At 41.8% G+C, this 14,197-nt stretch overlaps 1 protein-coding gene across 2 annotated transcripts in view; it reads right to left on the bottom strand.

The window, feature by feature from the left end:
• The window catches only part of DNAJB6 (DnaJ heat shock protein family (Hsp40) member B6), a 65,043-nt gene extending 52,397 nt beyond the window's left edge, over positions 1–12,646 (bottom strand). Inside the window, exons 1-3 of one of the 2 annotated variants that reach the window (XM_077936753.1) lie at positions 12,466–12,646; positions 1,837–1,929; positions 73–182 (exon numbers count right to left, since the gene is read on the bottom strand). In XM_077936753.1, the coding sequence (XP_077792879.1) occupies positions 73–182; positions 1,837–1,901 (175 nt within the window). In that variant the 5' untranslated portion in view covers positions 1,902–1,929; positions 12,466–12,646. The remainder of the gene's footprint in view (positions 1–72; positions 183–1,836; positions 1,930–12,465) is intronic. The other variant, XM_028750613.2, reaches the window with a different exon arrangement.
• Between the last annotated feature and the right edge of the window lie 1,551 nt (positions 12,647–14,197).

Raw genomic sequence — 14,197 nt, 5'->3', positions numbered from 1 at the left:
AACTGGCTTGAGCCAAATTTGCAGTCAGATTTAGAAGGTAAAAAACATGTTTTAAATTTATCTAATACTCACCATCGGACAGAACTTCATAAGCCTCAGCTACTTGCTTAAATTGCCTTTCAGCTTCTTCTTTGTTATCTGGATTCTTGTCAGGGTGCCACTTTAATGCCAGTTTGCGGTACCTGAAATAAAAGGGGAAGTTGTGTAAGCTGATTTTATTCAAGATGGACAACACATACCAAATGAGAGGGAAAATTGATTAATTCAATTGGCTAAGTTATAGTTATAGTAGTAGTAGTAGTAGTAGTAGTAGTAGTAGTAGTATACAGTACTCGCAGGTCTCAAGGCGGTTCACAGGATAAAATCAGAATATAAAAGCACAGAATACATAATCAAGATAAAAACAAAAACAACCCAATAACTCCCCCCCAACACATTTTAAAAGGGCATAAGATGCCAATCAATCAAAGGCCTGGTTAAAGAGGAATGTATGTGACTGGCGCCTAAAGGTGCATAAAGAAGGCACCAGGCAAACCTTTAATGTGTTAAAGTAGTCAGCAAACACATACTTTAAACGCAGTGGGTGTAATCCAATGTAGCACACACACAGAGGGAACTCCCTTCTCCTACTGCAGCACTGGACTCAGAGATGCTTACTGATTACAGGAGATTTTAATAAAATGATATGTAACTTCCCAATATGAATTATTTGAAGGCAGCGATATAGTAACATAATATAATACAGTGTAAGTTGATAAGCTTTCAGGTTTGCAAGAGTTAAGATACTTTTAACCTTTTAATAACCCTCTCCATTTCCCAATTGTCACTAACCATAGATTGCTATGATATTAAAACTGATGAACAATGATAGGCTCCTGCCCTCCAAACTATAGTACATGATTCTGGCAAATACTATTAATAGTTGTCAATTCAGTTATCTTAGCAAATGGCGCGTAATACTAAATAGAGAAAAGAGAAGCAGCCAGCAGCATTCTCAAGATCCTCCAAAGCTCCAAATCAGTTCCAGAAGTCCGTTTGACTTCCGAAAAGTTCAGAAACCAAGGCACAGCTTCTGATTGGTTCCCCATGGTGTTGGCACACTGGAAACAATAGCAGAAGCCGCGCCATACGTTCGGCTTCCAAAAAAACATTAGAAAACCGGAACACTCATTTCCAGTTTTCGATCGTTCAGACACCGAAATGTTCCAACTCCCAAGGCGTTCGGGAGCCTGTATTGAATTGAAAGGCTGTATTGGTTTGAAAGCAAAATCATGATTTAATGCTATATGAAGGAGCCTAGCCTTTTCCCCAGTTCACATACACCTGTTCCTTCTCTTTAAATTGAGGGAGGACAAAGCAAAAGCTTCTCACCTAGGAATTGTGATTAAATAATGTTAGTATCAAAGTAAGTCAACTTCAAATCATCCTTTATGAAGTTGGCTTGTTTAAAGTAACCATAGTCAATGTTACCCACAAATTCCCAGTCTAGACAAAATGAGAATTGTGTTAGCTAAAAGCAAAATCTTCTGAATTCAGGATGTATGGGGAGAGAAAAAATGCATTAAGTCCGAGAGCAAACTAGACTTGGATATAGCCCAAAAATTGCTGGAAGAGCATATTCAAGAATTCTTCTCATGACTTATCGATTCTCAAGACAGTTGTCTGGTACAGAACATCATCTGATACAGTAAATAATTCCAGTGATCACAAGCAATGAACACAGTAGCTTGATGTATGACACCATGTTACCCACCCAAAATGTGGAGGAGACATTACATTCAAAGAAATTCAAAACATATTTGCAGCTTACCTACAGTTTTAAAGATTGGTACTTACGCTTTTTTAATGTCTTCTTGTGAGGCATGTCTGTGCACTCCTAGAACTTCATAATAATCCACCATGTTTTATATTGCTTTGATAACAATAGTCCTTGGGGGAGAAAACAAGGTTTTAACAAATATTAACACTGGAAATTTTGATTGAAAAGACAAGCTGAATGATAGAAATGAATCTGCTTTAATCATATATTTCAGTTTAACAAATAGCTGAACTGGACATGCATGCATTCATTTCTCTTGTATCTACCAGTTTCTTCCAAACCCTATTTCAATGAACCCTTCTCCCTTCAGTCACAGAGAGCTCTAGGAGAAAAACAGAAGGGCCCCTTTCATCCATATCCATTAGAAAAGTTTCCATTGCACCATTTCCTAATGGCACATGGAGAAACTTTATTAACCCAAGTGCCTAATGCCCGCAATGGAAAGTAGTGTTGCAGGGGAGGCACAGAAGTAGACTGGGCCAAAGCCATGCCTCCCAAAGCAGCCATTTTCTAACTGGCATCCACAGCACTTTCTAAAATTCAAAATGCACTCGATGGGCCAAGAAAGCCTGGGGAAGAAAGCAATGACAGAATGGATTCAAGAGATATAGAGAACTGGATACCCTGGGCCTCACCACCAATGTCAGACAGCTAAAACATACCATAGTTAATGGTAAAAAAAAGCTGCAGATAAGTCCAAAAGGACCAAAAGAACTGCATACTTGTTCCTGGCATAAGTTATCCACCAGGGCAACCAAGCCTGTTTCAATACCAAACTCAGGTTGAAGGCTGGATTAGAAAGGAGCCAGGAAGTTTCTGAATATCAAGTATCAAGTGGTTTTTGGAAAGTATTTCCATTTTAAACCAATACCTGTACAGAATATACCGGAAAAGCTAACCATAAGAAATGTAAGTAAGATTACAAATTACAAGTAAAAACAGAATGGCAATGCAGGGGGGAAAGGAATGGACAGCAAGCAGAAGAAAATCCATTTCAGCATTTATCAGCCTGATAAGGGATATCCTTTCAGTATGCGTCAGCAAAATGTGCTGAAAATTATATCCTCACCATTATGCAGTAAATAGAACCTGGATTTCCTTTGACTATGGCTCTACAAATACTTAATGATTAATTTCTAGCCCTCATTAGATTAAGAGTATAGGCTTCATATGACTAATGGTTAATGTGTTTTGCTCTGGCAAGTCATAATCTTACAAGCCCAACTATAATGCAAAAGGAAAACTGAAAGCTGATTTCAGTGCCCCACCATACATTGCGTGCAAAGCATATCGCTACTGAACAAGATAATCAGAGTTGTAGCAAAAAATAATAATAAGCAGATATTTACACTTGCAAACTTGACGTGTGAATACAAAATGAATAAATATATGTATAAACACATTTAAACAATGTGTAAAGCTGCTCCACCTTACATGCTTTACTGGTATTCATTAAACAAATTCCAAAAGTCACTCTAATTATATTTTAAGATTAAGCACAGTTATAGTACAATGCTAATAAAAGATGGTACCAGCCAGTATGTGTGTTTGTTACATAAACTAGTATCAATGCAGGCAATACTGGAAAATGCATCTTCAGAAAAATCCATCAAGGAAGCAAAACCCAGAGAAATATATGTCAACTCATTCAGGGACTAGCTCGTTACACAGCAGGGCAAACAACTGGTCACAATTTTCATGAATTATAAGTTAACAATATAGATTTTCAGCAAGGGGAAGCTATCAAATTGGTAACTTTGAATTTCATGAATTCCAAAATGTGGTACCTCCGACATTTCATACTTTTTAAAAACCAACAATTCTATCAATAGTTCATGGCACTTCACAAAATTTGTTTGAGGCTGCTTATGGATAAGCAAAACTAGAATTCTATGAAGGAGTAAACATGCCAATTCTGTGCCATCAAGAAAATTCATGCTAATTGCTTCATTAGAATTAAAATCTGTCAGCATTTTGAAAAGCCATCCACCACTATTTGGAAAGAGTGAAGATAAAGGGTGCCAAACAACAACTCCATTCATTCAGTCTTAACACTTTAATCTCAGGTTGTCACCTAGTGGGATGCAATTATAAATCAAGAGAATCACAGAGGTCAATTAAACTACGGGAAATGGAACGGAAAGGGGGGCGCTGGTGTGCAGCAGCAGTGGCCATAGGATTTATGCAAAGAATGCAATAGTCAAGACAGCTGCATGATAGAACTTAAATATCATGCACCAGCTTTACACTGACATGTCTCCAATCTTACACAACTATTTCATGAAAGAACAAAGCATTACATATTGGGGGGCAGGAGAGAACTGATGGTACATCCAAGGGAATTTTACCAAGACACCCATCATGAAACACACATCACATCTATATACAAGCTTTTGGTTTGTAGCCAAAGGAGTTCTTCCATTCACAGACGAGACAATGATCCAGGGGAAGCTTTCACAAGCAGGTTCTGGGCAGTATCCAATGTTCTCATTCCACTAGCACAAGAAACTTGCCTAGCAGTATGGGATTTTCTTATCCTCTTCTCTGCAGCCTTCTGTGCACCTTCAAACTCAGCTCCAAAGGGTTGGGGAACCCTCCAGGGAAGATTGGACGGATGCCCCAAGGGAGGGAGCAGGGTGAGGAAAGGAAACAGAACTGCTGCTGCATCAGCAGAACTCAGCTGGCAATGCTTGGGATACACTCCTATTTTTACTGATTTCCCCCTCTACTATACTATTCCAAGGGCTCCCAAAAAGTACACAGAAGAGGCACAGAAGGAGCTGAAACTTGACAATGCTGCATTCCATCAGCAGAGCTGCAGAATACAGTTTTTATGCTTTTTTGTAAGAGTACAGCTTTAGTAATAGCAGTGTAAAACTGTCTTTCTTCTAAAGCAGTGTTTCCCAAACTTGGGCTTCCAGCTGTTTTTTGACTACAACTCCCATCATCCCTAGCCAGCAGGACCAATGGTCAGGGATGATAGGAATCGTAGTCCAGAAACAACCAGAGACCCAGGTTTGGGAAACACTGTTCTAAACCCGCTATTTGCCAATGGACTTGAGGGAGAAAGGGGAGGAATTTGTTTAAGACATTGTTACCATGCTAGTCAGCTGAAAAAGACTCCCAGATTGGTTTAAATAGTAAGATTAACTAGACAGTCCCTGCCTGCAGCCTCTAATCTAAAAACCTTGGAACAAAAGGAAAACAGCATGGAGGGGAGAAGCAAAATAGCAAACTCATGTGTCAGCTCTTAAAAGTTACAATGTTTTTATAAATAGATTGAATATAAACAATTCAGAGATAGGAACCAAATAGAACCAGTCTCTCAGGCAAGCAAATGGAGTAGACCCTACTTTCCTCCTCCTCTCTCTCTCTCTCCAGCAGCCAAATGAATGACTGCTGATAGATGACAGTTGATGGCAAGTTGGCATGTTGAAGTTTATGGCCCAACAAAGTGAGACAATACTGCACTAGCCACATGCCTTATTGGAAATCCAGGTAAATTATTTCATCTGCTATGTGCTTCCAATAATTCAAGGTCTTGAAAAGAAAGTTCAGGAACCTCAATAAAAACACATGATTGTTATAGATTAACCTCATTATCCAGAACTGAGGCTACATATGGAGCAAAGAACTGGATATGCAGAAAAGCCCAACTGAGAATAGGGGCCTTTCCAGCAAAACAACATTTAACAGTGAGAAGGTCTGAGAAGAAAGCAGTCTTCTCCCATTTTTACAAATGTTTCAATAAAATTACAAACAGCAAGGCACATTATGCTGCTTTTTCTTCCCTTCTTCACTACTGTGCAAGTGATAGACTGTGCATCTCCTTCAATACCTAGCAATTGCAGGAGACCTAAAAGAACTTCCTAAGTTCATTTGGATAAAAATGGAACGGCAGGGGTTAGTGGCAAGCACCTCTTTTTGTACCCCTAATTAAAGTGTATTAATTCCAACCATTAAAAAATATTATTTAGTCATTAAATCCAGAAGTAAGATGTGGTCTAAGGAACTTCTCTGTGTCCTGCCTCAGGGAACTGTGTATTAAGTACAGATAGGTAGCCGTGTTGGTCTGCCATAGTCAAAACAAAAAAAAATTCCTTCCAGTAGCACCTTAAAGACCAACTAAGTTAGTTCTTGGTATGAGCTTTCGTGTGCATGCACACTTCTTCAGATACACTGAAACAGAAGTTGGAGGATCTGAAACATAGAAGGATCTGGCAACTTCTGTTTCAGTGTATCTGAAGAAGTGTGCATGCACACGAAAGCTCATACCAAGAACTAACTTAGTTGGTCTTTAAGGTGCTACTGGAAGGAATTTTTTTTGTTTTGTGTATTAAGTAGTTGGGCTGGGCGATATGTGATTTTTAACATCACGATATATCACCAGCTACACATTGCAATATTTCGATTTATCACAATACCTGAAATAAGGCAGGAGCTATGTAGAGGTGAACATGGTAATGCCATGGCAACTTCTACTACTTATGGGTCCAACTTTAAAACTGATAAAATGTTCTTTTATCTTTAGCATATTGTTACAACTGTTACTGTCAGAGCTGGCTCCAGGTCCCAGCTCACAGAGGACCAACGCTAGCCGGCAGTAATGTACAAAAGTCTTTATTGAAGTACAGTTTCCATTTCCAAACCGGAGCGCCCCAGCTCTACGTCTTAGAGGCTAGACCGGCGAAGCTCCATCTGAGTCTCCGCCCCCTGTACACCAGTTTAAGACTCTAACCTTACTCCACCTCTTCCGTCTCTCCTTTCTCCTCTGGGTCCTTCTACCCCCCGGGGTCCCTTCCGTCCTGGACTCTTCTGACGCTGACCCCCCTGAGTCTCCTCCCTCCTTTCGGCGGGCTTTAGGACCTGGCTCCCTATCCGGGCTGCCCACTGCGCCTCCCTCTTGTACATTTGAACTTGGCGCGCGCGCCCAGTCTCCGACCTTCCTTTTGACCGTTTCCTCGCTCTCCGATGGAGGTGTGGCCAATCCTGACTCATGTCCTCCCGCTGGCGGTGCGCCGCCTGATCCCGATGCCTGGGACTCCTCCCCCCTACTGCGCTCTGGTGGAGAAGCTGGTCCTGATTTCCAACTGCTGCTCTCTGAGTCCCCTCTTGCCCCTTCTTCCTGGGGTGTCCCCCTCGGCACCCCCCTTGCTCTGACCATGGGAGCCCCTTTCTGTGAATCCTCCGAGTCGCTGGAGAGACTCAGAGACCTCGGACGGCTGTCATCGCTAACATTTCCTTCAGATTCCTCCCCCTCGGTCTCTATTTCCTCCCTCTCCTGTGCCTCTGCTCCTGAGCCCCTGACAGTTACGTTATAGTACTGTACCAATAACGTTTAAGTTAGCACATTTTCTCTAAAATAAATGCTGTAGAAGTAATCAGCAGCAGAGATATCAAAGGTAAGGTGAGAGAATGCTCCCTTAAAAATTAGCTATATTACTAAACAAGAAAAAAGCCAATTCAGTGTCACACTTTTAGATATTCAGGAGGCAGGGAGGGAAAAATATCCTTTTTAAACAGTATATTGATATATTGCACATGCCTATTAGGTAGAAATGCAAAAGACAGCCTTTTTCTTCTGTGGTCCCCCTTGTTGTGGAGCACCTTGTTGCTGCTAACACTAGCTATATTTCAGCACAAAGTTAGAAACTGGCTGTGTTGAGGGCGGATTGGTATACAGACTAGGCCTCAGGCACGCACAGTAGCGGCGCTCTACTTACGGACTTTTTGGGGTGCGAACGGATCACGTTCATAAGTAGAGGTACCATTGTACCAGCATTTTGTAGTGAATAGAATTGGCATAGGCAAACTCAGCCCTCCAGATGTTTTGGGACTACAACTCCCATCATCCCTGACCATTGGTCCTGTTAGCTAGGGATGATGGGAGTTGTAGTCCCAAAACATCTGGAGGCCCAAGTTTGCCTATGCCTGGAATAGAAACTTGTAGTTGTTGGGTGACTTACCATCATCACACCAGAAATGAGAACAAGAATGATGTCAGGCTGAATAAATTTTCAGTTTGGACTTTTTAATTTCTATGTTTAAGAGTTTCTAAAACAAAAATATCCAGTACTACAAAAAAGACATTAAATGCTATCCTATTTTTATCAACACTGTTCAACTATTAATAGACCATGTCTCCACAAACTAATCAACATGGAAGCCGTTTTAATGAGCATCAAATGAAACATTACAAATTATTTTGTCACTTATTAATGCAAATGTGTCAACTGAATTCATCTTGCATCTAAACTCTTCAGTAAACAATCCTCTGATATTACAGAATTACATATTGGAAACAGAAACTTCAGTTAACCTTTTAAGGCATCTGCAGAACAGAGATCATTCCCAAACACAATGACTTTGCAAGCAACGTGAAGCACGTTATATTTTAATGACTGCATACTTCAAGACGCCTAAATGGTTTGCAACAATCTAAAAGTTTCACAAGTAAATATAAAATAAAAATCTTGCACCTCACAGCAGCACATAAATATAAACTGGGGACCATAACATTAATGACTGAATGTTAAGAGCCATGTCTGATTAAGACATCTGTACCAAGCAAGTTTCTAGCACTAGCTAAAACTGTCCTGCATCTTCCTTATAGGTGTACTAATATAGTATTTGGTAGAGCATAATGCAAGGTATATTTTTGATGTTTTGCTTAAATATGTCTTGCTTAATTTATAAAGATGCCATCCTTGAAGAAAGGGTGTTAAACATGAAGTGGCATGTGACCGGGGGGGGGGGGGAGCAGAAATTGTAATGAAGTAGACATCAGAAAGGTGAAGAAGCCTTAATCTGGAATTCAACTTAAAAGCTTTTTCTTCTTATGAAGATATAGTTCTGCTTTTTGGGGGGGGGGGGGAGCAGGATAGATGTTTCTAAAATTCATAATATATAATGGCTCTACTGAGTTTTTGATCAAGTGGTCTTCTAGCTATTCCAGTTTATAATAAGTTACTTTGAATGAACTTAATTTTAAAAACTAGCAAACTGCCAACAATCCAAATTGTACGGCAAATACTCTGCTAAAGAGGGGTGGTGAAAGTGATTCTTTTGCACAGGAGGGCTTGCAATAAAAAATAAGAAGTTCTAATCCTGCTCCACAATTTCCAGGTTTCAAAAATATTCTAGGCCTCAATATGAAAAGCAATTAAAGCTCCACTTAAAAGGTCGTGCTTACACTATGTTAATCCAGGTCTTTACCAGAGTCATAAATGTTTTTGAGAGTCTAGTGTATTTTGAACTCAGCTACAGTACTGGAATGGGTACAGTTAAGATGGCCACAACTCTGTTTCTGTCTGAATGAATATATAACTTTACTGGGTAAACTGAAATATAAAGAGTTCTTTGGCTAACAGCCTTTCTACTGATTGTGTGTTGAGACAATAGTTGCTGGGCAACAGGATACTTGCTCTTGGTCTCATCGCAGCCTCCTGTGTAATTTTCCTCATCACAAGGGAAGCTCTCCCTGAACAGCCTTTTCGCACACTACATCGGATAAGCCTGATGCTGAAATCCTTGCATAAAGGTGAGACTAGCACTCTACTGGGAATTTTTGAAAACCCTAAGAATACTCCTATGTCCTGCTGATGCTCTACCCAACCTTTTTTCTAATCTTGACCTTTGAGCTTTAACCTTCTAATTATCTCCTGAATGATTCTTGTCCTAAATACTTCCTTAAGGATGCAAATGATCCTATAACAAGGCCAACTTCTCTCTTCTTGTTCAGTCTGGTTTGACTAGCAAGTATAGTGATGTCTGCTTAACCATATGCTTTGCAAATAAATGGTTCAGTAAGGTAAAGATAAAGGGACCCCTGACCATTAGGTCCAGTCGTGACCGACTCTGGGGTTGCGGCGCTCATCTCGCTTTACTGGCTGAGGGAGCCAGCCATGTGGCCAGCATGACTAAGCCGCTTCTGGCGAACCAGAGCAGCACACAGAAACGCCATGTACCTTCCCGCCGGAGCGGTACCTATTGATCTACTTGCACTTTGACGTGCTTTTGAACTGCTAGGTTGGCAGGAGCAGGGACCAAGCAATGGGAGCTCACCCCGTCAAGGGGATTCAAACCACCGACCATCTGATCAGCAAGCCCTAGGTTCTGTGGTTTAACCCACATTTAAAAAGGATCAAAGAAGCAATATTTGAAAAGGCATAGGACAACCACTGTGAGAACAGTGATATGGAAACAGATGGTTATGGACCAATGGCCTGATTTTGAACTAAACAGCTTCTTAAGTTCACTCCCAGGACCAAATTATTCAAAAATATAGACTAAAAGGTGAGTAAGCTTTAGCTTAGTGAAGAAAAAAATAGAAATACAGAAAATAATGCTAACTAATGTAGCATTTGGCTTTTAGTTAATCATAAAACAATTACTAAAGTCCAGCCATCATAATCTGCCAATGGAAATTCAACCATGGTATATACATTTAACCATCATTTTTAAATTCTAAAATGTAGCTTTAAGATAATATTCCTGTGGAATACAAATGAACTCTAGGACAAATATAGTGTGTCTTCCTCCTACTTGGACCTTTAAGATTAAATGAATAATTACACAGTGAAGAAAAAAAAATGAATTTCCATTTATAATCTAATGTGTTATTAACATTAATTAAATTTGTATACTGCCCCTTCACCTGTAGATCTCAGGGTGGTTCACAGAATAACAACAAAAGGTATTTAATGAGTAATAAAATGTATGCTTTGTAAAGAATAAATAAAATTGTAGTGTTAGAATGTATTATCACTTTACTATCCTTCCCCTAGCTACTTAATCTCCTTCATTATGAGTCTGGAAATTTCTAGAGAAACACGGAAAATCCCAGATGCCCAAAAGATCAGCAGAGGTACCACATAAATTGCCTCCAGTCTAGTCTTGCTATTAAGTCACTCACTTGAAGCAAGTAACACATATTTCAGTAATTTATTATCTCCTGCTCTTCAAATAAGGCTTACTTAGGGCAGCTTACACAAGGCTGAACAAAATCAACAATTTAATATGTGAACTTTGGGTATTTTATTAACCCACTCCTGACAAAAAGCCGGGCCAGATATGAAATACTGGACCCAGCACTAGTTTTACAAAATCCAAGGTAGCCATATATTTGTATATATCATCTCTACACAACCTCCAAAGTTTCATTTGAATCAAGTAACCAACCAAGGGATTGTTTGCTTGAGATTTACTGTCCTTTAAAAGTTACACTGCTACTCTTTTTATTTTATTTTCGAAATGCTTTTATCTAAAATTTGTCAAGCAAGTATTATTAGTTATGCTTTAACAGATATACAAAGCATTCATCTACTTAACTTTTAAATCTTAAGATTCCAACTTTCAAAAGTTTCCCTCCCCCGAAAGCAATTTAACAGCTGCCAGTTAAAGACTATTCTTTCTACATCTTCTAGACTGCAATCCCAACCATATTCAACAGGAGTCGCATCCAAGTAAACACGGAAAGCACCATTAGCCTATCCTCCTAATAGTTTTCAAATGGCAGTTTCTGACCTCAGCTCAGTTTGTTCACTGAGCAATTTCGAAACAAACCAAGGATTCTATTTATTTATTTATTTTTAAATAGTGATAACATTTGCACAGAGCCGTTAAAAAACAATCTACAAAAAACCAGGAAGGCTTCTTGTAATTGCAAAGCATTGTGTAAAACCAAGAAGAATTTTAAAAAGAGACAAAACAGGCAATTGCCACAGAAAACAAATCGCTAACAGCAATACCATTCCAGAGAACAAGCCATGTTAGCCTACTACACAGCAAAAATGCAAACGGGAAAATAAAATTAAAAGCGTTAGGGTGCCTTCACTTATCGCACGATAAGCTTTCGTGGACCGCAGATGAAATAGGCTGCATGTAGCCAATGAAAATCTTATCGCCCCCTCTTTGCACGTACAACAAATATGATCTACTTTGAATTTTTAAGCGTTTGTTTCAGACGGGAAAAATAAACGTTTTTAGAAGTTGGGCCTCCACAAAAGCTTGAAGCCCTCGAACGACTGGAATCGCTCGGAAACCCAGACAAGACACGCCACGCGTTCCTATGGGGCGCCCCCACTCCACGACGCCCCCCTTTTTGCGCTTTGTTTTGATTCGTTTCACGGAAGGCGCTACGGGGGGGGGGGGGGCTACGCACTCCCACCCACACCCCATGGGTGGGAACCCCAGGACGGGGGGGGGGGGTTAGAAACAGATCGGTGGGGGGTGGGGCTGGAGAAGAGGTAGACCAGACAAAGGAAGGAGAAAGAGGCGCCTAGGCCATTGCGACCTTTGAGGGCGAAGGAGGCACAAATGCCCAGAGAATCTAGTCTGTATTGGGGGGGGGGGGGTTCCGTGGGGGAATCGGAAGCCAAGGCGAAGCCCAGCACGAGCCGAGAGATAACCATCCTTCTCTCCCTCCCCCCACCCCCTGCAGCGGGCCTCAGCCAATCAGGAGAGAGCGCGAGGCGGAGGAGGGTATGAGGGGAGGGGGGAGGCCGCGCGCCCCTGGCGCCAACGCCGCTGTGGAGATACCAACCCCCCCCCTCCGCCCCTCAGAACAACCCCCTTCCTCCCCCCCCCCCCAATACCCGCCACCTTCCTCCCCTCTCGGCTCCCCGCGCCCTCCGCGCTTCCCTCACCTCCGAGCTCTTCTTCTCCTTCAAGGCCGGCGACTGCAGCGCTCAGCTCCCGTCTCGTCCCTTCCCGCTTTCTGATAAAGCAGCGGCAGCCGTGACGGTGGAGACGATGCCTCTCCTCCTCTCAGGGCCGCAAACAGGAAGTGCGTCACACGCCGAAAGCGTCGGAAGAGCCGTTGGTGGGGTTTTTTGTGTGTGTTTTGTTTCCTCCTCCCTCCCCAGACCAGCGCGCTTCCCTAGATGTAGGAAATGGAAGAGTGACACCTTATAGCTGAAGTTCCAAGGTTTCGAAAGGTTCTCGATTCATCCTAACTCAGCCCGCCCGGCGGAAATAATTTTGATATAATGTCTGATTGGGGAGCAGCGTACCCCACCCCCAAATAAAGGCAAGCAGGGATTTACCAGTGTTCTAATCTCTCATTTAATTTCATATTTAATGTAAAAATGTGCTTTTACACATTTAAAAAGCTCCCCCCCCCCCCGGCTTATGACATTTTATTATTTTCAGAGAGAGAGGTGTATGTGTGTATGTATACCCGCCCTGGGGCCTTTAGGGCGAAAGGAAGGTAATAATAACAACAACAACAATAATAATAATTTATATACCCCTCCAGATGTACTCATCTGGCGGGGGTAACAAAATAATCATAGAATCATAGAATTGTAGATTAGGATGGTACCCCGAGGGTCATCTAGTTCAACTTCTTGCAATCCAGGAATCTCAACTTAATCATACATATGGAATAAATGATGATATTAAATAATAATGATGATAGTTATAATACCTGCCTGCAAAAGGTTCGAAGTATCGCTGGACGGTTGTCGTAAGCCACTCTGCCCAACCTTTTTAAGAAATTAAATAAATAATAATCATAAATAATAAATAAATTTCTTTGCTGCCGTCTTTCCGGGTGAATACGTTGTGGCTCAGTCACAGTTATGGTCGAATCTTGGAATTTCCTCATTCATTTCTATTAACGCAGCTCTTGACTTACCGTAACGTGGACCCGGAAATTCCCGATCTGTGCGATTCGGTCATCTCTCTGAAATTTCTTTTCTCTGTGACCGTAAACCTGGAGAGAAAGGGAAGGAAGAGAACGCGAGAGGAGGAAGTCTCAGCTCTCACTTCCGCCGGGATTTATTACTTTCCGGAAGTTTCTAGAATGACTCCTGCTTTTTGGCGTCTCCACCTCCCCCCCCCCCCGTTCCACTGCCGCAGGTGGGGGGGGGGATATTTCGGGCGCGAGCGAGCGCTCCCTGGCGGCTGTGAGGATGCGCTGCGCTATTAAGAGGACAGGAGTGGGGAGCGGGAGCAACGTCTCTAGCCTTTCTCAACCTTGGGACCCCCAGATGCTGTTGGACTACAACTCTCATCATCTCTCACCACTGGCCCGGATAGCTAGGGTGGGATGATGGGAGTTGTAGTCCAACTGCCACCTCCACCACCACCTCTCCTTACTTATCTGGCACCTCCATGCCTGTCTCTCCCACCCATTGGCAGAGAAGTGGCTATAGTCGCAGCTTCTGGGTTGCAGTGGGATCTCATGGATCTCTTGCAAGATCTGGCTGGAAGCCAAAGGCGCGTGCGGGGCTTCAGCAGGGGACTGGCACAGGCCCTGTGGCCAACTGATTGGGTAGAGAGGTGGTTAATAGTCACAGATAATCTGCTATTCCCTCACTTAGGAGTAAACAGATGACCATGTGATAGTTTAGGTTGTGTTGTTGAGTAAGATGC

The sequence above is a fragment of the Podarcis muralis genome, chromosome 12, assembly GCF_964188315.1.
Source record: "Podarcis muralis chromosome 12, rPodMur119.hap1.1, whole genome shotgun sequence".
Classification (NCBI taxonomy): Eukaryota; Metazoa; Chordata; class Lepidosauria; order Squamata; family Lacertidae; genus Podarcis; species Podarcis muralis.
The sequence above is the reverse complement of the archived record's forward strand: the minus strand, read 5'-3'. Positions and strand labels throughout refer to the sequence as shown.